The sequence below is a fragment of the Molossus molossus genome, unplaced genomic scaffold (assembly GCF_014108415.1).
Source record: "Molossus molossus isolate mMolMol1 unplaced genomic scaffold, mMolMol1.p scaffold_m16_p_12, whole genome shotgun sequence".
Lineage (NCBI taxonomy): Eukaryota > Metazoa > Chordata > Mammalia > Chiroptera > Molossidae > Molossus > Molossus molossus.
Window position 1 is genome coordinate 53202278 of NW_023425347.1, and position 27419 is coordinate 53229696.

Here is a 27419-nt window from a genome sequence, read left to right on the forward strand (position 1 = left end):
TGTAATTTGAACTTTATTGCACTATTTTGGTGTTTGATACAGTTGTTGCTAAAGAGCCATGTGATGCACTCTATTCTATTTCATTTTTTAAAATGCTGGTCAGCCCTGGCCAATTTGGCTCAGAGGTTAGAGCATCGGCCCATGGACCTAAGGGTCATAGGTTTGATTCTGGTGAAGGGCACATACCTGGGTTGCAGCTTCGATCCCTGTCCTGACCGGGGTTGTTTGAGAGGCAATCAATCGATGTCTCTCTCACATTGATGTCTTTCTCTCTACCTCCCCTCTACTCCCTCTAAAAATAAATGGAAAAATATCCTTGGGAGAGGATTAACAATAAAATAATGCTGGTCAGGAGATGCTAAATTGTCTTAGTGTCTAATTGATGAGTTGCAGCTCACATTTTGAAAAACATAGGCTTAGATCATTCATGATTCACTCCTTTGAGTTAGGAAGGAGCCCAGCCTCACTGGAAGGACACGGTTGCTTGGAGGAAGACGAGGAAGAGCAGAGTTCTGTTAGCAAAAAAAGGGGGAAAGGGACTGTTAAATTGGCAATCCTCAATTTAACACATTGTTCTTTAAGGTTCTGCCTCAGTGTCATGTCTTCTCCAAAGTGTTCCCCGAAGGCAGTGACAGGCTGGTCTACTCTTTTTAGCAAAGCAAAAGTCCCTTTATAAAATTTCTTGAGTCGCTCACAGAAGAGGCATTATAATATATATATATATATATTTTTTATCAAAGTAACAAACGAAAACTTCTGGGAAAGTTGGCAAGATAAATACAAAAAGAAGAAAAATAAGGAAAACAAATTTATTAAATTAAAACTAGAACATTTTATCCCAAACTTAAAGAACATCTGTTATATATTACATTACAAAGTAGTTTGAAAGAAGATTCCAGAAATTAGTGCACAGTTCCATTTCCTAGGAGAAAGGAAAAATATTCAAAAAATCAGTTAAAGATATTCTGAAAACACTCCTACTAACGCGCCCCCCCCCCCCATACACACATTAAAAGGAAAGGGGTTTGTTATCAATGTTGGGTCACAGAAAGATGGGGAATCCTCCTCTTGGGATTCCTTTCCTTGTTGCAAGTCAACAGCATTCCAAGTCACTGTCAGCAATGTTTTGAGAGAAATACAGTGACCATATTATCACACCTAGCCATTTCTTCCCTTCCTTCCTAGTATTGCTTTAGTCATGGGGAAAACCTCTTACCTTGAAGGAGCAAGGTCTTGAAAAGAGGGTTGACAACAGAAGAGACAAGATAGTTTTCCAAGAACCATCTTTGCAAGTACAACTAATAGCCACAAAGATAACCATGTAAAGAAAAAACATATGACCCCACGAAACAGCCTGAGAGCTGTGAGGCCTTTCTTTTGCTAAATTCCTCCTCAAAGTGAATTACTAGAACCCAAATGACACCTCGCATATGAATGGACAGAGTCCCCGCCATCATCACCACATTACAGTCATGAAGAGTTTTCACAAAACATATAGTGCACAGAAACAAATTTCCCCATGAATTTTCATGGCTCCAGCGCCCTCTCCAGCCTACTCAGGCAACTGAATGCCTGAACTCAAAGTATAAGTAACAGCTGGGTTTGCGTGTTAATTTCTAAGGGGAGAATTTAAGTATTCAGGTAAACAGAGAGACAGATCATCCAAAGAAAACTTACCCTTATTATTTTTGGATTAATATCAAGCCCAGATTTAAGTATTCTAATTCAAAGGTTAGTAAGTAGATAAACAAGGACTAAATGTTGGCTCTATCAAAAGTTCTGTGACCAAAAAAAAAAAAAAAGGAAATAATTTAAAAGATAGCTGATGGTCACATTTTGACAGAATTTTCACCCATGAAGTGAAAGAAAATTTAGACAATTACTGTTTTATATGCTCAAAAACTTAAAGAAAACAAGGAATCTGTGAAATAGGATTTGAAAATATAAGATAATTGTAAAGAATGAAATATTTTTAAGAAAACAATGCTAATATAGAACTTAAAATTATATTAAAGGTAGTGAAGAGTATAATAAATATTGGCATAAACCAAATCAAAGATCTAAAGAACAAGTTTAGGAAAATCACATAGATTGCAATGTAAAGGGACAAAAATATGATGGGATTAGACAAAGTAGTATATTGAGGGAAGAAAACAGATATGCAACACTGAGATAACCATTATGTTTGAATGAGAGAACAGAACAAATTGAATGAACTGACGGAATGAGGGCAGGGGAAAAATACCTTAGGATAACGGAAATGCTCATTATCTTGGTGTTGGTGATGCTTACATGACCAAAATTTATCCAACTATACATTTAAAATGTGTGCATTTTATTGTATGTACATTCTTCCTCAGTAAGGTTATGTTGAAAACAAAAGACTAACCCTACAAAAGTCTAAAACTCTGAAAATATAATAAATTAAAAGAATCTATTGTATCTAAAGTGATCTACAGAAAATAGTTTAATATTTAATAATTTAAAATAATCAGAGAAAAGAGCTTATATAAATGCAATAAATATTAATATTTGAAATACAAAACAAGATTAATTTTTAAGTCATAAATTATGTTAGAATTAAATATACAACATAATTTATCAAATTCTGTGCTTATCATTGTCAGCTGCATCCTACCTCTGTTTACTTTTATTTTTCTTAAATGACAACCTTTAATAATTCTTATAATAATGATCTGTTAATCATTAACTCTTTTGATCCTTGTGTATCTAGAAGTGTCTTTATTTTTGTTTCACTCTTGAATGACAGTTAAGTTGATGAAAATTATTTTCTCTCAGCACTTTAAAGACACAACTCATTATCTGTTGGAGCCAAACATAGATTAGAATGTTGCTTTCGTCTAGTTGTAATTCCTTTGTAGAATGACAGTGTCATTACTTTCTGGTAGTTTCAGTATTTTTCTGCTCATTCTTTATCTGCATCTAATGCTCTGGGTATAGATTTATTCTTATTTCTTATCCTCAATTTGTGAAATATGCTTCTTAGTTAAAATTATTGAGCATTATATCTTCAAATATAGATTCCTCACCATTTCCTTCTTCCAGAAGTATTAGACAAATGCTGAAGTCCTTCAGTCTGTTTTTCATGTTTTCTAACTATTCTTCAGATTTTTAATGTATTTACCTGTGCATTCTTAGTGAATTCCTTGCTGTTTTCTTCCAAGAAATTATTTTTTAGATAGAGTGGAAGGAAGTAGAAGAGAGAGAGAGAAACATCAATGTGAAAGAAAAAATACATCATTTGTTTGCCTCCTACATGGCCTCAACAGGGGCTGGTGATCAAACCTGCAACCCAGGTATGTGTTCTTGACTGGGAATCCAACCCAAGACCCTTCTGTCCACAAGCCGATGCTCTAACCACTGAGCCAAACCAGCCAGGGCCTAGAGTTACATTATTTATTTCCAAGATTTTTGACTTTTTTATATTGACTTGTTTTTTTTTCTTCCACCTGTTTTTATTTCACATCTTCTTTATATTGAGTAGTTTTTCATTTATGTCTTTAAAGTTTCTAAATATACCATAGTTCAGTGGTTCTCAACCTGTGGGTCATGACCCCCAAAGGGGGTCGAACAACCTTTTCACAGGGGTCGCCTAAGACCATCGGAAAACACATATTTTCAATGGCAATTCATAACAGTAGCAAAATTACAGTTATGAAGTAGCAACAAAAATAATTTTATGGTTGGGGGTCAACACAACATGAGGAACTGAGTTAAAGGGTCACGGCATTAGGAAGGTTGAGAACCACTGCCATAGCTGATCAAATCTAAGATGTCACCAATTGACACTGTTAATTAAACTGACACCGAATGCTAATATACACCTTAGGATTTGAGATGTGGTGAGAATTTTAGAGTTGTTTTTAGTTGTCTTCTATTTAATTTTATTACTGAATCTATCTTCTACTTGTTGACTTTGTTGGCTGTTTTTTTAAAATGTTTCACATGTTTTAGGATTTTAGAAGGTTCTCTCTTCACTCAACACTCACTGCACCCTACTCCTTCCTTTCTGGAAGTTTTGCTTCTACACACACCTGATGGCTCTCAGGCCAAACCAGATGTTAGAGTTGTGAATGGGCTCCCCTGTCAGGGAAATATTGGGGATACGGCAGATTCAATCATCATGCCTTGGTGTGGTTTGACTTGGTTCCTGGATCTCCACTGGCAGAGGGAAGGATTGAGTTTTAGTTTCTTTTCACAAGCCAGGTTACTACAACCAAGCCCCTTGTTTCAAGCAATGGACCTATCTTTCTCCCACTTGCCTTTCCCATTTGTGTGTGTGTGTTTTATTATATATATATTTTTTAAATTCTCACCTGAGGATATTTTTCTATTGATTTTTAGATAGAATGGGAAGGAGGGGGAGAGAGAGAAACATCAATGTGAGAGAGACACATCAATTGGTTGTCTCTTGCTTAACCCTGGGCTGGGGGTTAAACCTGCCACCTAGGTACGTGCCTTGATCTGGAATTGAACCCAGGACTCTAAGGTCCATAGGCTGACGCTCTAACCATTGAGCCAAACCAGCCAGGGCTTGCCTTTTCCCATTTGTATAAATGGCCTACTCAGTTGCTGAGGCCAGAAACCTAGAAGTCATCCTTGATTTCTTTTTTTCCCTCTTATATTCCATATTCAATCCACTAGTCAGTACAACTGGCTCCACCTCCAAAATATAACCTGAAGCCCACCATCTCCTCTGCTACAGTCCTTGTCTACTCCACCAATACGTCTTATCTAGACCACAGCAACAGCCTTCTAATTGATTACTCCATTGCTGCGCTTGCTATCCACATTCTCCCTTACCTCCACAGACTATCCATCTCTGAGCAGAGTGATCTTTCTAAAGAGTAAATTAAACTACTTTATTATCCCAATTAAAACTCTCCAAATGCCCTGGCCGGTTTGGCTCAGCGGTTAGAGCGTCGGCCTGCGGTCCGGAGAGACCCGGGTTCAGTTCCCGCTGAGGGCATGTACCTCGGTTGCAGTTTGTCCCCGGCCCTGGTTGGTCGTGCGGGTGGCAGCCACTTGATGTGTCCCTTTCACGTCGATGTTTCTCTCTCTCTCTCTCCCTCCCACTCTGTCTGTGCAAAAAATGGAAAAGGAAATGTCCTCGGGTGAGGATAAAAAAAACACAAAACAAAACAAAACTCTCCAAATGATCTCTATTATAACAAGAATAATATTAACTCTTCATTATGGCTTATGAGATCCTGTATGATTTGGTCCCTGCTACCTGTGTCATCTCATCTTACTCCACCCTTCACCTTGTTCACTACCCTCCAGCAATGCTGGCCTTTCAGTTCCTTCAACATCCCAGGTTGGTTTCACAGAGACCTTTACACTTGTAGTTTCCTCTGCCTATAGAGTGAAAGAGAGGGAGAGAGAGAGAGAAACATCTATGTGAGAGAGACATATTGATTGGTTGCCTCCTGCACTACTCTGACTGGGGCCAGGGATTGAACCTGCAACCCAGGTATGTGCCCTTGACCGAGAATCAAATCCTTGACCCTTCAGTTGGTGGGCTGATGCTCTCACTACTGAGCAACCAGTCAGAGCTTTTTCTCAAATTATTTTTTTATTTTTTTATTTTAATTTTTATTTTTTTGTTAGAGATATTTCTCCTTTTTTACCCCATTGGCACCCCCCCTCCCCACCCCACTCCCGCCCTGTCCCTGGCTTAGTTGTCCATGTCCATTGGTCATGCATACATGCATGTAAGTTCTGTGGTTTATCTCTTCCCACCCCCCCACCCCCTCTTCTGAGGGATGTCAGTCTGTACCCTACTTCCATGTTTCTGGGTCTACCGTATTCCTCAGACTGTTATGTTCATTATATTCCATATATAAGTGAGATCATGTGGTATTTGTCTTTTTCTGCTTGGCTTATTTCACTTAGGATAATACTTTCCAGGTCCCTCCATGTCATCTCAAAGGATAAGAGATCTTTCTTTCTTACAGCTGCATAGTACTCCATTGTGTATATGTACCACTGCTTTTTTATCCATTCGTCTACTGATGGACACTTGGGCTGTTTCCAGATCTTAGCTATTCTAAATAGTGCTGCTATGAACATGGGGGTACATATATTCTTCCTGATTGGTGTTTCAGGCTTTGTAGGGTATATTCCTAGAAGTGGGATCACCGGGTCAAATGGAAGTTCAATTTTTAATTTTTTGAGGTAACACCATATTGTTTTCCATAGTGGCTGCACCAGTCTGCATTCCCACCACCAGTGTACTAGAGTCCCCTTTTCTCAACACCCTCACCAACACTTGTTGTTTGATGATTTGTTGATGGCGGCCATTCTGACAGGTGTGAGGTGATACCTCATTGTTGTTTTAATTTGCATCTCTCTGATGATTAGTGATGTTGAGCATTTCTTCATATGTCTCTTGGCCATTTGTATGTCCTGTTTGGAGAGGTGTCTATTCAGCTCCTCTGCCCATTTTTTAATTGGGTTCTTTGTCTTCCTTTTGTTGAGTTGTATGAGCACTCTATATATATTGGAAATTAACCCCTTATCTGATACATCATTCGCAATGATGTTCTCCCATAGAGTGGGTTGCCTTTCCATTTTGATGGTTGTTTCTTTTGCTGTGCAGAAGCTTTTTAGTTTGATGTAGTCCCATGTGTTCATTTTTTTCCTTTGTTTCTGTTGCCTTAAGTGATGTATCAGTGAAAATTCTGCTCCGTATGATGTCTGAAATTTTGTTGCCTACATTTTCTTCTAGAATTTTTATGGATTCATGGGTCACATTTAAGTCTTTTATCCATTTTGAGTTTATTTTTGTGTATGGTGTAAGTTGATGGTCTAGTTTCATTTTTTTGCATGTAGCTGTCCAATTTTCCCAACACCATTTATTAAAGAGGCTGTCTTTACTCCACTGTATGCTCTTGCCACCTTTGTCAAATATTAATTGAGCATATTGCCTTGGGTCCATTTCTGGGTTTTCAGTTCTGTTCCACTGGTCTATATGCCTGTTCTTGTGCCAGTACCAGGCTGTTTTGATTATAGTCGCTTTGTAGTATAACCTGATATCTGGTATTGTGATCCCACCTACTTTGTCCTTCTTTTTCAAGATTGCTGTGGCTATTCGGGGACTTTTTTGGTTCCATATGAACTTTTGAAGTATTTGTTCTAGTTCTGTGAAATATGTCGTTGGTATTTTGATGGAGATTGCATTTAATCTATAGATTGCTTTGGGTAGTATGGGCATTTTAATTTTGTTAATTCTTCCAATCCATGAACAGGGTATGTGCTTCCACTTTTTTATATCTTCCTCTATTTCTTTTTTCAATGCCCTGTAGTTTCTGCAAATAGGTCCTTTAGTTCTTTGGTTAAGTTTATTCCTAGGCATCTTAATTTTTTTGGCGCGATGCTAAATGGGATTGTTTTTTCAGTTTCTCTTTCTGTGAGTTCATCATTGGTGTACAAGAATGCCGTCGATTTCTTGACATTAATTTTGTATCCTGCTACTTTGCCAAATTCATTTATTAAGTCTAGTAGATTTTTGATGGAGTCTTTAGGGTTTTCTATGTATAATATCATGTCATCTGCAAATAATGACAGTTTCACTTCCTCCTTTCCAATTTGGATCCCTTTTATTTTTTCTTCCTGTCTGATTGCTGTGGCTAAGACTTCCAGTACTATGTTAAATGAGAGTGGCGAAAGTGGACATCCCTGTCTTGTTCCTGTTCTTAATGGAAATGTTTTTAGTTTCTGTCCATTGAGTATAATGTTGGCTGTAGGTCTTTCATATATGGCCTTTATTATGTCGAGATATGATCCCTCTATTCCCACATTGCTGAGCATTTTTATCAGAAATGGATGCTGGATTTTGTTTAATGCTTTTTCAGCATCTATTGATATGATCATGTGGTTTTTATTCTTCATTTTGTTTATGTGGTGTATCACGTTTATTGATTTGCGAATATTGTACCAGCCTTGCATCCCTGGAATGAATCCCACTTGGTCATGGTGAATAATTTTTTTGATGTATTTCTGGATCTGATTTGCTAATATTTTGTTCAGGATTTTGGCGTCTATGTTAATCAGGGATATTGGCCTGTAGTTTTCTTTCTTTGTAGGGTCTTTTTCTGGTTTTCAATAATGCTGGCCTCGTAGGATGTGTTTGGAAGTCATTCTTCTTCTTCAATTTTTTGAAATAGTTTGAGGAGAATGGGTGTTAGTTCTTTTTTGAATATTCGGTAAAACTCCCCCGTGAAGCCATGTGGGCCTGGGCTTTTGTTTGCTGGGAGAGTCTTGATTACCTCTTCAAATTCCTTAGTTGTTATTGGTCTGTTCAAGTTTTCTATCTCTTCCCGGTCCAGTTTTGGGAGACTGTGTGTTTCTAGAAATTTGTCCATTTTGCTTAGATTGTCGAGTTTGTTGCCATATAGTTGTTCATAGTAGCTGTTAACGATCTTTTGTATTTCTGTGGTGTCGGTTGTTACTTCTCCTCTTTCATTTCTGATTTTGTGTATTTGGGTTCTCTCTCTTTTTTTCTTGGTGAGTCTAGCTAAGGGTCCATCAATCTTGTTTATCTTTTCAAAAAAACAGCTCTTTGTTTCATTGATCCTTTGAATTGTTTTTTGGTCTCTATGTCATTTATTTCTGCTCTGATCTTTACTATTTCCTTCTTTCTACTCGCTCTGGGGTTTTCTTTTTGTTTGCTTTCTAATTCTTTAAGTTGTGAGGTTAGACAGTCAATTAGAAATTTTTCTTGTTTCTTGAGGTAGGCCTGTAGTGCTATGAACTTCCCTCTCAGAACTGCTTTCGCTGTATCCCATAGATTTTGTGTTGTTGTGTGTTCATTTTCATTGGTTTCCAGGAAGTTTTTAATTTCTTCCTTGATCTCCTCGGTAACCCATTCATTGTTTAATAACATGCTATTTAGCCTCCATGTGTTCAAATATCTTTGCATGTTCTTGTTGCAATTGATTTCTAGTTTCATGCCATTGTGATCTGAGAATGTTTGATATGATTTCAGTCTTCTTGAACTTGTAGAGATTTAGTTTGTGTCCTATCATGTGGTCTATCTTTGAGAATGTCCCATGTGCACTTGAGAAGAATGTGTATTCTGTAGTTTTGGGGTGTAATTCTCTGTAGATATCTATTAAATTCATTTGGTCTAGTGCTTCATTTAGAGTCTCTGTTTCCTTGCTAATTTTTTGTCTTGAGGATCTATCTGGTGCTGTCAATGGGGTGTTGAAGTCCCCTGCTATGATTGTATTGCTGTCGATTTCTCCTTGGAGGTCCTCCAGAAGATTTTTAATATATTTTGGTGCTCCTATATTGGGTGCATATATGTTTATCAAGGTTATATCTTCCTGTTGGATAGATCCTTTCAATATTATGTAGTGGCCTTCTTTGTCTCTAGTTATGGCCTTCATTTTGAAATCTATTTTATCAGATATGAGTATTGCTACCCCAGCTTTTTTTTTGCTTTCTATTTGCTTGGAAAATTTTTTTCCATCCCTTCACTTTCAACCTACGTGAGTCTTTTGTTGTGAGGTGGGTCTCTTGTAAACACCATATAGATGAGTCATGCTTTCTTATCCAATCAGCTACTCTGTGTCTTTTTATGGGAGCATTCAATCCATTTACATTTAAGGTGATTATTGATATGTACTTATTTATTGCCATTTTTGTTTAGTGTGGTTCTATTTTTCTTCCCATTTCTACTGCTAATTACAGCAGTCCTTTTAACATTTCTTGCAGTGCTGGTTTGGTGCTAATGTATTCCCTTAGCCTTTTTTTGTCTGGGAAGCTCTTTATTTGACCTTCTATTTTGAATGATAGCCTTGCTGGATAGAGTAGTCTTGGATTCAGATTCTTGTTTTTCATGACCTTGATTACTTCATGCCATTCCCTTCTGGCCTGTAGTGTTTCTTGTGAAAAGTCAGCTGAGAGCCTTATGGGGTTTCCTTTGTAGGTAACCTGTTGCTTATCTCTTGCTGCTTTTAGGATTCTCTCTTTGTCTTTAATTTGTGGCATTTTAATTACTATGTGTCTTGGTGTGGGCCTGTTTGGGTTCTTCTTACTTGGGACTTTCTGTGCTTCTTGAACTTGAATGCCTTCTTCCTTCACCAAATTAGGGAAGTTTTCTGTCACTATTTTTTTGAATATATTCTCTATCCCTTGCTCATTTTCTTCTTCTTTGGGGACTCCTATGATGCGAATATTATTACGTTTCCAGTTGTCCCACAGTTCTCTTAAGCTGTCTTTCTGTTTTTTAATCGTTTTTTCCTTTTGTTTTTCTGATTGGTTGATTTTTTTCTACCCTGTCTTCTAATTCACTGATCCGGTCCTCAGCTTCCTCTACTCTGCTTTTTAAACCTTCCAATGTTGTTTTTCATTTCTGATATGTCATTTTTTATCTCTTCTTGATGGTTTTTAATTTCCATTTGGCTTATTTTCAGGTCTCTATGTTCTTACTCATGCTGTTGAGCTTCCTCAAGATCATGGCTCTGAATTCTAGCTCTGTTAACATGCCTAATTGCTCCACATTGATCTCATCTTCGGTGGAGGTCTCTTGCTCTTTCATTTGGCTTCTGTTTCTGTGTTTCACCGTTTTGGCTATCACAGTGGGCTTTGTAGCCTGTCAAGTTTTCCCCGTGGGTGTTGGTGTTCTGCTGTTTGTGGCTCCCTCTCCTGGGTTTAGATGAGCAAGGGAGGACCCACGTTAAACACACTGTCAAGTCTTACTTTCCTGGTTAAAATTTTTAGCCCAGGAAAGGTACTGTTATCCTCTAGCTTTTTGCCTGGAGGCTAGCAGTCAAGGTTACTTGATGAGTTTTGGGTTGTCAGTTGATTGAAAAACTCCCTCTGGTGCTCAGCATAAGGGGATTTCACGAGAGTGGGGCAGATACTGGTTGTTAATGAGCTTCAATTAGCACTTCAATGGCCCACAGGGTGAGGTTGGATCTCCGAGGGAGGGGCTGCTGCCTCTCACCAGAGCCCTGGGAAGGAGCAATATGGCCACCGTCCTGCATGGCTGCCACTCAGCAAAAGCTCTGAGTGCCTTCCAAATCCCGAGTGTCCCCACACAGCTCCAGTCCAGTCTGCCCTCCCTCTGCCAGAGCCCAAGGTGAGTGGCTGTGGCTGTTTCAGCCTCTGTCCCGGCTCTGCGCTGTGGAGCTGCCTGGGAGTGTAACCCGAGGGCGCCGCTCCCAGCTAAGGCCGCTGCCGAGCTGCCGACCGTGGGCTCCCAGCCCTCGTCTCGCGCCTTCGCAAGCCTAGGATCGAGTCAGTGTCCCTGGTTATATGGTCCTCGCAAGCTGCTTTTGTGTTGGTTTTTCCCGTCAATTTGTCTGTGTTATAGTTTTAATTCCAGTTTGGTTCTGGGAGACGGTCTGTGTAGGTTCCGTTCATTCTGCTGCCATTTTGGAATCCTTTTCTCAAATTCTTGGGAAAGGTTTTCAATAGTCACCCTAGGCAAAGTATCATGTTTATATTATTTATAATACCTACAAGTAGTTGAAATTATTTTATATATTTATATGTTGATTGGTTTATTTATGTATTGACTATTTCCTCCCTCTAGAACAGAGCTTCCCAACTAATATACTGTGGTGACCTGTTGTGCTCAGAGGGTTATAGGTGTGCTACATGTGTGTTAAAATATTAATCCTTCAGTCTTCAAGACTGCTGGGCTGACCCTATGATAGCCTGGCTACAGGTGCCTTCAAATATTTATCCTGGATAGTAATGAAAAGGTTTGCCATGGCGTGGAAAGGATTGGAAAGCACCACACTAGAATACAAACTGCTTGAGGACAAGAAAAAAAGCTGTTTATTGCTAATAGCATGTTTATGTGGGGACACTTTTAAGAAGGTAGAGACATGCTGGATTGGCTACCAAGCACATTTGGAAAAGCTCAACCTTGGACACTTTTTCTATGCCGGTTAGCCAGATTGATTTGACATTTGCTGACGAACCTCCCTCCATGCCAACAATATTTAACCATCTGAGGCTTTCTACTGGCTAATAAGACTTTATATATTGGACATATTTGGAAATTTGGGAATGCCTTTTTTCCACAAAATTCTTCAGGATCAGTCTTATGTTTATCTGTCTTAGCTAAACATTAGGTCCATGACAGTCTAATCCGATCCAAGATAATCTTTTCCAGTTCTATCTTGTTCACTTAAGAAGTTTTTACTGAGATGCCATTACAGATCAGACACTATGCCTGGTGTTTTCTATGTTATTTTATGTTGTAAAATACTTTATACAAGATATTTCCTAAATGTCATAATATATATGTGCCTTTTATGACAATCTTTTATACTTTCAGCTCAAACTGAAGAAAAACCCAAGGAATCATTTGATTTGGTTAGTCACTTAGAAGATTATGTAAATAAAAGGTAATTTATTTTAAATGTTTAAATATTTTATTCTGTTCAATGATGTTTCTAACAGGAAAAGTCCTGCCTTTTATTGGCTAGTAGACCAGAATGAATTTATTTGGTTTATTACTATTTGGGCCCATACTACATCCTACGACAGATCCTAGACTGCTTAGCTAGTCAGCATTACATTCAGACCTTGAACATTTGTTCTATCTGCTGCAAGTTTACAGTCAAATAGAGAGGAAAGTCATGGTAAAATGAATGGAGAGAATAAAATAGTTGGGATTTCTCAAATTCTGTGTAATGAAAAAAAATCCTATTAATCCTATGCTTTAAAATTTGGAGCAATAATATGTACTCTCTTTGAGTTTATCTCAGTCCTCTTTCTTTCTGAGATGGTATCTGAGTCAGTGACTTAGGGGCTCACTAGACTTTGTGACATTGAGGAAAGGTACTTGACCAAGGGTCTTTGTCAATATCCTTATACTGCTGGTTTCATTCCTAGATGTTCTGTGACCGCTGCTATCTGCAGTTCATGTATATAGGGTCTATTTTCTCTGAATATAGATAGGGTCCACTCTTATCTCTCGTTAGTATAGTAGAACTCTCTGAGTCTCTGCTATGTCCTTCAGATGAACTGTCCATCACTTATGCCTTTGTTGTGAGTAACCTCACCCTTGCACTGGCAAGTTCCTTGGCAAGCTCAAATTCAGTGTCCATGTCACATGTGAACCAAGGAAGATCTAGAATGAAAATTATATCCTCTCTGCCTAACCACACTATTCCATCCTGTTAACAAAGCTGCCCTGCAAAACACTTTTCTCCCAGTATTTCAACAAAGGATGTGAGAATATCTCTACCTTTGGTGTTTTGTTTGTTTGTTTGTTTGTTTGTTTTTTTGTATGTGCCCCTAATGGGAACCAAACCCGGACTCTCTGGTCCGCAGGCCGATGCTCCAACCGCTGAGCCAAACCAGCCAGGGCTCTACCTTTGGTGTTCTACTCAACCTGCTTAATATTCCTTCTCCCCACTCAAAAACAAAAGAGGCACACAGATCACTGTCTTGCTTCCACCACCACTTTTGCTGTACTCCGCCCCCCAACCCCCGCTGCCCAAACCATGCAGGAAGGCTTGTCTTGTCAGGTTGAAAGTCTATGGCAGAGGGTTTGGGGGCGATGTGAGCAGTGAATGTGAGGAATGGGGGAGGCAGACCAAAACTGACAAACTAAAATCAGCCCTATAGACATGTATGCTGAACCTGTGTTCATTTTCAGAAGAAAATCTCCTCCACAGATGAATGATTTTCGTAGAAAAGAGAATAAATCTGTCAGAAATGATCAATTAAGTGAGTATTGTTCAGAAGAAAAGAAAGGCTTGCTTTCCTTATGCTTTGAGGATGAACTGAAAAACCCAAATGCCAAGATAATCAACATTAGTCCAGTGAAGACCGAAACTTCTCACATGGTAATAAGAATATCTATGATAGTTCAGTAAATATGTGTGTGCTCATGACTTATGGGAATATCACCTTCTAGTGACCAGAATCTTTGGTAAATCTTTCTTTTACTTTCACAGTTAAAGTCTTAATACTCTTTTTAGAACTACCACCCCCAAACTGGGGCTTCCTCTGCACCAGCTGAACATTTTGTGTTTTCCTTATGAAGGCTTTACCAAATTTTCTTAATTGTAAAGAAACATAAAATAAAATGGCATTTTAAAAAATGGATCATGTATCACTTTTCTATCAATCTAGTTTAGCTATTGCAACCAGAAAGTACATTTATGAAAGTCTATTTGGTAGCTCAGAGTCTCTAGGAAGGTTAGAAAGACAATCTGGCTGCAAAGCTATCCAGTCAGAAGTCACCAAATCACAGCCTCTCACTGCTGCGCTGAGGCCCATGCTATTGTCACAGAGAACAGTTAACCCGATTCTGGGCAGGGGACACTATTTCTAAGACCTTTGCCACTGCTCCCCATTTAAAGCTAGATAGCTCTACCACCATCCTTACTAGAATAGTTTTCACATTGGCTATGTTTTCACAGTGCCTGCTTTTTCTGAATGAAAGACTTGTTGTAGGTGTATCTTAATGGTGGAGTCCAGGTCACATGCCTATGCCCTCACCTCAAGGGAGGCTGATAAAGCTTTTCTGCTTCTCCCTAAAGGTACATAGACTTAAAAGGTGAAAAAGTTCTTAAGGTATTGGACAGAGCAAAAATATAACAAATCTCCACTACTGTGGCTAAGTGGATAACCCTGGCATCCCCAATGGATTGTAAAACTAGACCTTTCGTCACCTTTTGGGAAATCATAGGCATTAACATGTCTTTCAAACTAAGTATACCAATATACAATTAGACAGATCCTAGTTCCTTATTTTATTAATTATATTTCTAAAGGAAAAGTAACAATCACTGAGTCAAAGTTTATAAACTAAATACTGGTAGTCTTCCTATTTAACAGTTTCCTTGGAGTTAATTTTTTTTTTTTTTTTTTTGCCCTAGAATGGAAACATGGAGAAGAGTAGCTCATACGTACAGATTTTGCTACTACTGTGATAAAAATAGCCCATTTTTAAGCCATTCTACTATTTTGGCTACTTTATTCTGTAGATATATATGGAGCACTTTTTATGTGTTAAATGTTGGGACACGATAACAAATACAATCGTTGTAAAGATAGTTTTCGATTTTCTGAATTATTTGCTAGGATATCCAGATTGTGTAATTTGGGTTTGTAATCAGTTATGTCTCTTATGATCTTTGACTCAACCCATTTTTTGATACTTCTTATTTCTGGACAAGGAAACCTAAAAAATATCAGAATGATGTTTTATTCTATCAATATCCCTCTTATTTCAAGAAGGATTTTAGGAGGTCAAAGTTCAGATTTTTAACCCTAACATCTTGATAGAATATGAAGAAGAAAAGGAAGTATGTCACACACAAGTACAGTACTTGTTTTTGTGTGTGTGTTTGAATACCACTGTTGTTCATATTAAAAGCTTCCATGTATCATGTTTAGAATATTTTATTATTAGTTTAAAAATATATGTAGCCCTCTTGCCTCAATAGACTGATGATTAAGTACTCTTCTCTTTAATCCACAGGAACAAAATGACACAAATCCCATAATTTTCCGTGAGACTGACCATGTACAAAAGTTACTTTTGAGGAAAAGTAGGATTCCTTCCCAACCTATGGAAAAGAGAAACATTTACCCACATAAAAGAACAAATTTTGTTTTAGAAAGAAATTATGAAATTCTCAAATCTTTAAATAATAATCAACTTATTACTTCTTCCAAACCTAAAAGAACTGTGCGTACAGCATGGAGGAAAGGTATACAAGCGGTATCTTTTGCAGTGCGTCATAGAGTTCTAGAGGATAAACCAAAGCAACAAACTACTATGCAGACACCTGAAAACATATCTTGGAATAAACTCTGGAACTTCTCAGAGCCTTTGTCTAGCCTAACAAAAAAAGTTGTAGCTTTCCTTGGTAAAACTGTCATTCAAGAAACGAGTACTAAAACTGGCAAATTTGAAAGAAGGTTGTCTACAGTAAAAAAACCAATGACCAAATTCAGTGCTCCACCTGTCAAATATCCTTTAATGCCTTTAAAAAAGGTACTTAAAGTCCATAAATTACGTGATGTAACTCCACTGGATGATTTGTTAAAGTTTTCAAGTGAAAATTAAATGCCTCCTAAAATGTTTGCACAATATTTGGGTAACAAGAAGCAAATAACCAAGTTTTGAGATCATAGTAGAAATTCTTATCTAAATTGTAATGTTCTGATGGATGGTATAATAAAGCAAAGGATAGAAATTGGAGTGACAAATCAACAGTAGCCTGTTTAAGAAAAACCACGATTTTTACAAAATAAGAAGACAAAATCAGAAAATAAGCGTCAACAAGAAAACCTAATTCATGAATTTCTATTATCTCAATTAGTTCCTCAATCACCAGCATTCCTTCAATAAAGTTTGATACCGACCAAGAATGTCATAGACTGATTCTGGAAATTCATTATTGGAAGCCAAATAACACCAATAACCTTGCTCTATAATTGAATATAAAATAAGATAAATGTACCATTACCCTGATGCATGTGGAATTAATCATATGAGCTTTTGGATGATCAATGAAAAATAGTATTTTACATTAGAAATTCATGCACTTGAAAAGGCTTTTGAAAACTTCAAATAGTTTTTTTGTTAATAAATGTTAGAACTTCATTACTATAAAATATCTTTTTCAAGTATAACTGACTTTTTTCTGAATTGTTAAATAATTAAAAAAAACAACTTATCTTTCATAAGCTAAATAATTTTGGTAGCAAATCCTATAAAGTATTGAACATTTAAAGTATATTATTACAGCGCTATTTTACTGTTTCCCATTAACTTCTCATTAACTTGAACAATATAATGGCAGAATTCAACTTAGAAACAAGTTGCATTTCAAAAGTTCACTTTAAATCCATTTGTTAAAGAACTTTTTTTTTTTTTTTGGTACGTGCCCCTAGAGGGAACCGAACCGGGACTCTGGTCCACAGGCTGATGCTCCAATTGCTAAGCCAAACTGGCCAGGGCAAGAACTTTTTTTTTTAAAGTCTTAGCTGTTAGTACTTGAGGAGAAGTGGGTTTAATTAGAAGCACTTCAATTAGGGGAAAGCTTTGGGGATCTTTTGAACACTTTCAAGGGTGAGGAGATAAACTTGTTCCGGTTCCTGTTTCGCTTCAGACTGGAGGTTTTCCCTATTGTGTCATCAGTGCTATTGCTGGGTGTCTCTTCACAGGTAGCTGCAACTCTTTGGCTCTCAAGTAGAATGACAACAGGAGAAAATGGAGATGTGAGGGGGTGAGACGGATGTAACTGGAGATTAAATGAAGGAAGAGCAAAAGAAAAAGGCTTCAAGATAAGGTGGTGGGCTTGCGTAGGTTGGAGGTAAGGGAGGAGCACACAAGCTTTCCCGGCTGTTTACCTTTCTCCTGGTTATGGCTGGGGAGCAGCAGCAGCAGCAGCAGCAGCAGCAGCTCGGTCGCAAAGTCATCTTTCTCTTTGTCCAACAAATAGGCATTGACTCTCTTGTTCTCTTTACTTGCTATGTCTATTCTTCTATTCTCCCTTTACCCCCACCCCGGCCTACCCCTCCCAGGCTCACAGCAAAGCAAAACAGTTCCCCTAACTACCCTGTTGGCTCAGAAGATAAACACAAACTCTTTTTAATCACTAATAAAAATAAAAATATACCTAATAATAGCACAGTAATGATGGTCTTTTTTGTTTGTTTGTTTCTGATATTCAGTATAAGATAAACTGTGGGCCTTGGATATGAGCAGATGTGAATGAACTTGGGCAAATAATGTAAACTATCTGAGCCTTTACTGTATCCCCTCCTTCGGATGGGGACAGCAATACCTTATTTTGGGAATTAAAAAAATAATGTGAAGTACCTTGAGTAGGTAAACATTCATTAAAGATTCCTTTCCTATTCCCACCTTTTCACTAGCTGTTAATGTAAGTATAACATCTTAAAAGATGTTCCTCAAAGCCTCTTAATCAATCTTTTCTAAAATCTAACTACAGTACTTAGACTTTTGCCTAAAGTAGATTCAAATGAAAACAGGGTTTTTGTATCAGTTATTTTTGGAGGTTTCTGCTTGAGCTTGTGAGTGGGCACTCAACTTAAAAATTCCATTTTGCTGAGGAATCTCCATGAAAACAGCTGGGAGCAGTGGGTTCTGGGAAGATGATGACCTAAATTCAGCACCTTTCTCTTTTCCTCTCAGCTTAAACCTGAACCAAACAGCTCCTAAACCAAACAGCTGCTGGGATCTTCAAGCAGCGAGGTGCAAGGTTAGACAGGGTTTCTATTCTGATGCTGAATTCTGAGTGTGACCCTTGGAGACCAGTCTCTGAGTCACAAGCAATGATGGAAGTCGTGTTGTGTCCTGGGACTAGCTGGCCAGCTGGGATCTGCAGAAATAAAAATATGGTATAAAAGAATAAGTAAAAGCAAAAGTTGTTGTTTTGTGTGTTTGTTTTTAAAATACATTAAAATGGATAAACTTTTCTCAAGCGTGTTTTAAGGAAAAGGAGCAAAAAACAGTGTAAGATTATGAAAAGAAACTGTAAATATAGGAAAGTAAAAGAATCATAAGAAACAGTACATGCAAATGTATGCCAACATTTGAAAATTTAGAAAAATGTTGGTGATTTCCTATCAAAAAGAAATGATTGAAATTGGCCCCTAGGAATGGGTAGTTTGAGTAGAGCAATTTCCTAGAAGGCAGTGACATGGACCACATCTAGATGAGTTATCAAGTAATTTTTTTATTATTATTGAAGTCAGTATATTAGGCAGAATTCCAAAATGTCTCCCCAAGATTTCTGCCCCCTAGTTATTCAAACATTAATCGAGACACTGCTGGGGAAAATCTTTGCAGATGGATTTAGGGTTACTAACCAGCTGACCTTAAAATATGGGGATTATTCTGAATTATTGATGTACCCAGTGTGATCACATAATCCCTTAAAAGCAGAAGAATGCAGAAGAGAGATGTGGCAAAAGAGAAAGTAAGAAAGTTGGGGTAGAAGTAGAGGCTGGAGACTTTATTTCAGAAGGGCAAAATTTTTGAACACTTGTTTATATTTCCAAGAGGGGGAAGGGAAAGGTGTGGACATGCTCCTGGGAGGGAGAGCACATGCTAGGTCCTTTGTTTTGAGGATTTTTAAAGGCAGGGGGTCATTAGTGATTGAAGCTGGTCCTGCAATCACCTGCCTGGTTTTGTTGCTTTTCTGGGCTTAGAGCTGAAATACAGCTGAGGCCTATGTTATCTCTAGGGAGGAAAGGTCAGAGGGTCTAAACCACATGACCAAAGATATGTCAGGGAGGAAAGGCCACCCTGAGGGTGAGGTCCAGCACCAGTTTTGCCCATTGCTAGGCACCTGGGCTTTCCACCCTGGTGAACTTCTGTATCTGGCTGCAAATTGCTCGGCCAGTTTGCTCAGCTATCTGTCTCAGTTTTCCCATTCCACTTGCCAAGGAATTCTCCCAGCTTCTTGCTATCCTGCCTCACTTCAATGCTTTGGTGTTCTTTGACCATCTGGTGGGGAGTGAAGTCACTATTCTTAAAACAGCCCATCCCATTTTCATGTCCTGCTAATGGTTTATCAGTCAGTCAGATGGTCAGAATTATCCAGTTAAGTGAATAATTTGAGGAGAATATAATAGGTGGCTACAAGAGATAATGTAATTCCCCAGAGCTAGTAACCACAATATGCCTACAGGGCTGAAGGGAAGGAGGGGTTGAAAGTATAGGAAAGAACACACTTTACCTTCAAGTTTCCTTTGACTGGTCTAATAATCAGATGGACATGAGACAGATTTGCAAGAGAACATAAGTAAATTTAATACATGTGTATGGGAACCCCGCATGCTTAAGAGAGTCAGAGATCCCCACATGCAGGAGAGAGGTTTAGAGAGGTTTAGAAAGGTTCAGAGATAGAAAGGGAGATTAAGGTATATTAGACAACCTGAATCAGGGATGAGGTAAGGTGCCCTGGTGGCTTCAAAGGGTCATTGCAGGATGATAAGAACACACATTTAGTATCTAGAATTTAGCCCTGCTCTATAGATAGGTCAAAGAAAGTTATCTGTGGTAATCTCTTATTATGGGTAAGGCCCCTGACTCTGGTTCTTTCAGGTAGTCAGGGAGGGGCAGAAATTTCTTTTAAGCCTGCAGCTAAAATTGCCTTTAGCTCAAAACAATTGGAATATCACAGAAACACATTTTGGGGTGGCTCATTCTGATTACCCACAGAGGGATGGTGCTGAAGAGAAGAGCGTGTCAGCCCATGGTAACACCCCAGAGAGGAAGCTGGGGTATTAATAATTACCCTGGAACCTAACTTTCCCTTTGTCTTCTTGTGCCTCCAGTGCCTCCCATTGGCTAAAATCAACCAGTTTTAAGACAAGAGAGGTGCCTGGGGCACAATGTATAAGGAGACACTGTCAGAGCCCTGCCATGCAGGGCGAGCCCTGAGAGAGGGAGTGTCTCCTTAAATACTGGGCCTTCAGTGCCTCTCTGGCCTCATTCTAATCCCAACCCTGGGTTAAGAGAGCCCACTGATGGAATTCATGGAGATCAACTTTCCAGGGCACAGAGCTGGGTTGGCGAGTAAACTTGAGGATCAATTGGAAGATATTCAGCACAAACTATTAGGAAGTTTTTCATTATAGTAATTTAAAAATCTGTGGCTTCCACTGAAACTACTTGATCTATTACACTTGATCCAGGAGCATTACTAAGTTAGATTTCTTTTAAGTATACTTTTCAAAAAGTTAAAAAACTTGATTCTCATAGAACTATAGAATGAACACATGTCAGAGTTTTTATTCAACCAATTAATTAATGAGTAAAGAGCAAGATGTTAAAATAGCTCAAAAGAAAATATGAAGACAGATTTATGTAAGTCAAGTCAGCCAAAATAATGTTAAGTGAATATGCTAATAAGTGCAAAGCTGGTTAATATCCAAAAGGGTAATAAATTTGAAACTTGAGGCATTTTCTAACAGAATAAAAATCTATTTATTTGCATTGCTATGGACAAGAGTCATTTGCATTACAGTTGGGTTCTACAAGTTAACCTACTCTAAATAGAAAGTCAATCAAAAGTATACACCCCTGTAGAATTCATTAAAGCATCAAGGATCCGTAGGACAATTCCTAGCACTCTGCTGAAAGGATATACAGGAGTCACCCTTCTTATTTCTACTATTAGATAATTTTTTTTATTGTGTATTGGTTTCAGGTGCACGGCTTAGCAGTTAGATAATTATATATTTTACATAGTATTCCCTCGATATTTCCAGCACCCCAACTAGCGCCATACATAGATATCATTACATTATTGACTATGTTTCCTATGCTTTACTTCCCTGTGACTAGTTTGTAACTACCAATTTGTGCTTCTTAGTCCCTTCACCTCTTTCACCCAGTGCCCCAACCCCCTCTCCCCTCTGGTAACTACTGGTACTCGCTCTGTATCTATGAGTCTGTTTCAATTCTGTTTGTTTGTTTATTTTGTTCTTTAGATTCCACATATAAGTGAAACCATATGGTATTTGTTTTCTCTGACTTATTTCACTAAGCCTAATACCTGTCTAGGTCCATCCATGCTGTCACAAATGGTAAGACTTCATTCCTTTTTATGGCCGAATAATATTCCATTTTATATATATATATATATATATATATCTCACAACTTTTTTTTTTCTTAAAAGAGAAAGTTTGTTTAGAAAGTTACAGAGGTAGTAGAGGTAAGCCAGCTCGGCTTTAGAGGCTCAGGAAACTAGTTACAGAAGCAAAAGAATGGCCCCTGGAGCTTGGAAGGAGGAAAGGCGAAGGTAAGGTGCCTGGAGGAAGAAGAGGGGGGAAGAAGAAGGGGAAAGGAAAGGGGCAGGCATGCTCCACATGGGGAGAGCACTATACCACAGCTTTTTCTATCCACTCATCTATTGATGGGCACTTGGGTTGCTTCTGTAGCTTGGCTGTTATAAATAATGCTGCAATGAACATAGGGTTCATATACTCTTTTGAATTAATGTTTTGGGTTTCTTCTGGTAAATCCCCAGAAGTAGAATCACTGGGTCATAAGGCAGGTCCATTTTTAATCTTCTGAGAAAACTCCATACTGTTTTCCATAGTGGCTGCACCAGTCTGCATTCCCACCAACAGTGCACTAGGGTTTCCGTTACATCCCCAGTAACAGTTGGCATTTGTGGATTTATTGAAAAATCCTAGAAGAAAACAGGCAATAAAATCTTGGACATTTCTCTTAGCAATATTTTTTTCTGATATAGCTCCTCAGGCAAGAGAAACAACAACAATAAAAAATAAACATGGAACTACATCAAACTAAAAAGTTTTTGCACAGCAAAGGAAACCATCATGAAACGAAGAGACAACCTACTAAATGGAGAAACATTTTCACCAATGATACACATCTGATAAAGGGTTAATATTTAAAAGTTATAAAGAACTCATACTACTCAACATCAAAAAACCCAAACAACCCTGGCCGGTTTGGGTCAGCGGTTAGAGCGTCAGCCTGTGGACCAGAGAGTCTCGGGTTTGGTTCCCACTAAGGGCACATACCTTGGTTGCGGTTTGTACCCGGCCCTGGTTGGGGTTGTGTGGGTGGCAGCTACTTGTTGTGTCTCTCTTGTATCGATGTTTCTCTCTCTCTTCCTCCCTCTCTCTCTCGCTCTGTCTGACAATAAATGCAAAAACAAAAAAAAGTCCTCGGGTGAGGATAGAAAAAATCCAATTTAAAAACAGGCAGGTTTTTAAATTTTTTTTTTTAATTTTTATTTATTAATTTGTTTTTGTTACAGATATTTCTAATTTTTCCCCCATTGACACCCTCCTTCCCTTCCCCTCCGCCCCATCCCCAGCTTTGTTGTCTATGTTCATTGGTCATGCATACACACATGTAAGTTCTGTGGTTTATCTCTTCCCTTATAAACCCCCTTCCTCTGAGCCTTGTCAGTCTGTACCCCACCTCTATGTCTCTGGGTTAATTTTGTTCAGCAGTTTGTTTAGTTCATTATATTCCACAAATAAGTGAGATCATGTGATAATTGTCTTTCTCTGCTTGGCTTGTTTCACTTAGTATAATACTCTTCAGGTCCTTCCATACCATCTCAAAGGATAAGAGATCTTTCTTTCTTACAGCTACATAGTATTCCATTGTGTACATGTACCACGGCTTTTCAATCCACTCATCTACTGATGGACACTTGGGTTGTTTCCAGATCTTAGTTATTGTAAATAGTGCTGCTATGAACATAGGGGTACATATATTCTTTCTAATTGGCGTTTCTGGTTTCTTAGGGTATATTCCTAGAAGTGGAATCACTGGGTCAAATAGAAGTTCAATTTTTAACTTTTTGAGGTAACACCATAGTAAATAAACTCAAAATGGATAAAAGACTTAAATGTAACTGGTGATTCCATAAAAATTCTAGAAGAAAATGTAGGCAACAAAATCTCAGACATCATATGCAGCAGATTTTTCACTTATACAACACCTAAGGCAACAGAAACAAAGGAAAAAATGAACACATGGGACTACATCAAACTAAAAAGCTTCTGCACAGCAAAAGAAACAACCATCAAAACGAAAAGGGATCCCACTATATGGGACACCATATCGCCAATGATGCATCAGATGGGTTAATTTTCAAAATATATAGACTGCTCATACAACTCAACAAAAGGAAGACAAAAAACCCAATTAAAAAATAGGTAGAGGACCTAAATAGACACCTCTCCAAAAAGGACATACAAATGGCCAAGAGACATAAGAAGAAATGCTCAACATCGCTGATCGTCAGAGAGATGCAAATTAAAACAACAATGAGGTATCACCTCACACCTGTCAGAATGGCTGCCATCAACAAAGCATCAAACAACAAGTGTTGGTGAGGGTGTGGAGAAAAGGGGACTCAAGTACACTGGTGGTGGGAATGCAGACTGGTGCAGCCACTATGGAAAACAGTATGAGGTTTTTAAATTTTTTTATTGAATTTATTGGGATGGCATTGATTAATAAAATTGTATAGGTTTCAGGTGTACATTTCTATAATATATCATCTATATATTGTATTGTGTGTTCACCACCCTAGGTCAGGTCTTCTTCCATCACCATTTATCTCCCCTTTTCCCTCTTCTACCTCCCCACACCCTCCTTTCCATCTGGTAATCACCAATCCATTGTCTGCGTCTTTTAGTTTTTTTTTTTCCTTTGCTTAATCCTTTCACTTTTTTCACCTAGCCGCCCCCCAAACCTCTCCCCTCTGACAGCTGTCAATCTGTTTTCTGTATGAGTCTGTTTCTATTTTATTTACAGAGGATCTGAATAGACACTTCTCCAAAAAGGACATACAGATTGGCCAATAGACATATGAAAAGATGCTCAATGTCACCAATTGTCAACGAAATGCAAATTAAAATCTCTGTCAGGATGACTATTGGGTAATTTTTTAAAAAACATTTCTCCTTTTCCTGGAAGCCATTCAGGTATTTCAAGACATCAGAAGTGTCTCATTTTTCTCTAGGAGTCAGGTGTCCAGGATTAAACATAGGTGTGGTATAAGCAGGAAGGTATTTTATTTCAGTGCCCAAAGGGAGAATCAAAACCAGTCATTATTAAAGCTGTGGGGATATTATTAAATGTAATCCTATTTACTGCCAATTTCACTCTAAAGAAAACCTTCATTATATATGTTCTCTGCCCAGAAAAGAGGCAGGGCACTGCCTTTATAGCTATAGCAATGGATGACAACAAGAAAGAGACAAAGAGCAAATCAGAGCAGTAGCCACAATGTAGATTCCAAAGTGGCATTTAGTTTGTCAACATGCCTAATTTATTTAATAATAGTGAATTTGATCCAAACCTAAGTGTAGACTTCTATGTAAACCAGAAACTAAATATGGGCTCTCTGCTTCAGATATGAACTACATGTGTTTAATGGCAATAATTGGTAACCAATGTCTCTAATGACAAGTCTATTTCATTCTTTGGCCTTACTGTTTTTCTCCCAACCTCCTTACTATCTTGCTCTTTTTCTTTTTTCTTTCATTGATTTGCTTAGGACCTCAGAGTTAAACAGGATCTTGAAAATTTTCTAGGCCGGAGCTGTTGAGTACAATGCTCTGCAATAATGGAAATATTACATATTTGTAATGCTCAATATAGTAATTGCTAACCACATGTGGCCATTAAACATTTAAAATGTTTCTAGGGTAGGGTTTCTTAGACTCAGCACTATTGACATTTTGGGCTGGATAATTTTTTATTGTTGTCAACATCGCTGAGAAAATCCATCCACCGTGCTGAGTAGGTACATGTACGGTCATTCTATTTAACTTCAGCCTCATCCTCTCAGGTCTCAGCAGTCTTCTTATTTAACTCCTGTTCACTTCCCTTTGCACATTCCATGGTGGCTGTTCCAAACTCTCCCACTGCTCAAATTCATGCCCTCACCTGCCCTCCAGGGAGGAAAGCAAAACCAGCCACAGCTAGAATACGAGATTACTTCCTCATGTAATCCTGGCTTTTACTTAACATTTCTAGTTCCCATGTGGGTGATAATACTGATCATCTCTGAATTTCTCCATGTTGTGAGAAATTCAAAGTGGGGTCACTTGTCTCTTTGGATCTAGTAAAGAAAATTCAGTGTAGTGAAAAGAAAATTAGATGGAGATGTGAGAGTCCAGGGTTCTACAATCAGTTCTATTAATAACAACATATATGGTTGATTTGGCAAAACTTTCAACCTGGCCAGCATCAGATTCCCCATCTGCATATCATAGAAAACTTCTAATGATTTTTTTTTTCTCAAGATTTTAGATAAACGTTCCAGGTGTAGACCTTTAAAGTTCTACCTTCTTCTTTACTGTTCAACTTCTAATAAAAAAAATGTTTGAGTACCAACTGTATGCCTTCATTGTGATAGTTACTGGTAACATAACAGGCTACAACAGACTTGGCTTATGACCTCATTCATTTTGATGAAGAAACTGACTACCTGTCCAATGCTCCATCCTGGGAAAACTCAGCTTTAAGGAAAACAACCAATCTAAGCAATAAGGTTGTATTAGTCTATTCTTAGGCTAACACAAAGGGTACCAGGAGGGTGAAATTGGGCATCCTCCTGGTTTATTTCTCTCATGTAGCTATGTGGACTTCTCGGCTTAGTAGAACCAGGGATTATATGAAAAAGATGTAATGCCCAGCCTCTGTGGCTCAGTGGATTAATTGACATCCCATGGACTGAGAGGTCCTGGTTCAATTCCAGATCAGGGCACATGCTCAGCTTTAGGGCTCCATCCCCAGTGGGGGGAGTGCTGGAGGCAGCCAACTGATGTTTCTCTCTCATCGATGTTTCTCCCTCTCCCTTTCTCTCTAAAAAAAAAAAATCAATAAAAACATGTTTAGAAAAAAAAAAGATTTAATAAGGAGCACAGTACAGTTATAGGCCAACCAAAGTTATAACTGAAGCAAGATGTCACTCCTAGACTTACTCCTTTGGTTGCTGGTTTGTGGGGATTCCAGAGGAGGGTTTAGGATGACCATGGCAGTAGGTTGAGCTCAGAGGACCAAGGGATGTTATTGTCTACCAGCATTTATAGAAATATTCTTATATTGTAACAATAGAGTGGTCTTACTGGTGTGTTGCTACTGAATATCAACCCTAAGTAGAATTGATGAGGCAATATGACACAGCTATGTTTATTTATCAACAACATTTATCAATTTTCCAGAGTCATCAGGAGAAGTCTGCAGAATCCCAACATTTCTTAAAGATGCCTATGTTGAATGTAAACCCTCCATGTTAATTTTAGTTTCCTCTTTTGACTCTACCTCAGTTTCCATCCAGGACCTCCCTGTCCTGAGCCATATAGTTCTGCCCAACTCAGAGTCCAAATAGGCCCATCTCCTCCTTGTACTGACATGTTATCTTAATGTGTGGAGTGCTTTAGGATCCTAGACTACCTCATTTAACCCAATGTATCGTCCTTCCTTGGAAATGACTCTAAAAATACTTATTTTCTTCTAAGTGTGGAGAAGACTATTAGGCTTTTATAATCCAAATTATGAAAAAAACCACCACAGTTTCTCTTTCCCCCTTCCTTCCCCTTTTAACATATGTGTGTTTTATGACAATGTTCTAGGTACCAAGAATTAAAAAAAAAAAGTCCTCCACTCATAGGGATATGGACCTTAAAACTAATGAAACTTAAGCTTCATGCCCCTCACTCATATGTACTTTTTTTAAGGCCCCAAGAGGGGACCTAGAAAATGTTCACCTGGTTTATATATTTTATACATTTTTTTTTTATCATCCTCACCCGAGGACATTTTTCCATTTTTTGTTCAGGTAGAGTTGGAGGGAGAGAGAGGAACAGAGAGAGAGAGAAACATCGACGTGAAAGGGACACATCGAGTGGTCGCCACTCGCACAACCAA

At 38.3% G+C, this 27419-nt stretch overlaps 1 protein-coding gene across 1 annotated transcript in view; it reads left to right on the forward strand.

The window, feature by feature from the left end:
- CUNH1orf141 (chromosome unknown C1orf141 homolog) overlaps positions 1–16072 on the forward strand; it is a 42692-nt gene extending 26620 nt beyond the window's left edge. The window contains exons 4-6 of the mRNA XM_036256789.1: positions 12320–12389; positions 13652–13838; positions 15482–16072. Coding sequence (XP_036112682.1) covers positions 12320–12389; positions 13652–13838; positions 15482–16072 — 848 coding nt within the window. The remainder of the gene's footprint in view (positions 1–12319; positions 12390–13651; positions 13839–15481) is intronic.
- Positions 16073–27419: the final 11347 nt, after the last annotated feature.